Source organism: Atta cephalotes (genome assembly GCF_000143395.1).
Source record: "Atta cephalotes unplaced genomic scaffold scaffold00004, whole genome shotgun sequence".
NCBI classification, from domain to species: Eukaryota; Metazoa; Arthropoda; class Insecta; order Hymenoptera; family Formicidae; genus Atta; species Atta cephalotes.
The window spans coordinates 6,581,274-6,582,321 of NW_012130068.1; the positions used below are offsets into that span (position 1 = coordinate 6,581,274).

At 29.4% G+C, this 1,048-nt stretch overlaps 1 protein-coding gene across 1 annotated transcript in view; it reads right to left on the bottom strand.

Moving 5' to 3' along the window:
• Positions 1-451: 451 nt before the first annotated feature.
• The window catches only part of LOC105626020 (protein croquemort-like), a 16,372-nt gene continuing 15,775 nt past the window's right edge, over positions 452-1,048 (bottom strand). Inside the window, exons 8-9 of the mRNA XM_012207329.1 lie at positions 686-899; positions 452-583 (exon numbers count right to left, since the gene is read on the bottom strand). Coding sequence (XP_012062719.1) covers positions 452-583; positions 686-899 — 346 coding nt within the window. The remainder of the gene's footprint in view (positions 584-685; positions 900-1,048) is intronic.

Consider the following 1,048-nt stretch of genomic DNA (forward strand, 5'->3'; position numbering starts at 1 on the left):
ATGAATTTAAATTCTTGAATTTTTTTACGTAACTGCCACATTTACATATAAAAAATTATCTGTGCATGCAATATGCTAATTCGTATGTACATTTGCGATTATTATAATTATGTGAGTTTCTTGATTTTTTTTGCGTTTTATGCATTATTGTTTATAATACTAATTATACATTAATATATGTGTATGTATATAAAAAAAATTTGATGTGAATTTGCCTATGCATATGTGCATTTATAAAACATTCTGTTCATGTACATGTATGTTTCTTACATTCTACTAATGTAAGACATATACATATTTTAGGACAGTGCGCCAACCGTTATAGTGGAGCTGAGACATTTAATAAAAATTTACTTTGTAAATTTCCTACAACCTTTTTGTCAAATTGCTCCACAATTGCACATTTTCATACATAGCTTCAGAGAATTCTAAATTCTCCCTGCAGAAACGTTCAGTACAATTTCGCGTACAAACGACGATCGCCTCTAACATTAGGGTCTTCATTATTGCTACTTGTTTTATCCATATACATCATTTCCGTTTTCTTGTCAGACGATTCGTCTATCGCCTTTTCCGTGGTATCCTATAAAACATTGCACATGTAAGTTGTGATAAAAACGCTCTTCAAAATATTCTCCTTCCAACCGCAAAAATAATTAAAGAGTTTTAAGAATCGTATATATACCGTTGTAGGTGCATGTCTTTTCTTCTTGAAATACAGGAACAGTATAGTACCAATTAAACCTAATCCGATGGCTATCATAATTATGCCGATACTTAGCATCACAGTTGGAAGGGCTAGTAATTTTTTTAAATTAGAAGCCATCTCCTCGGGAATTTGTACTTTCAGCTCGAACCAAATCATTGGCATGTAGATCTTGGGTACATTGTTGAAGATTCTAAACAAATCAGTTTTTCTTTTCATTTAATTGCAAGAATGATTTTGCTCAAGTATCTAAAAATTTAGATATATATATATATATATATATATATATATATATATCTANAAATTAATTTAGTTAGGTATGTACTAAATAAATTATAGTAA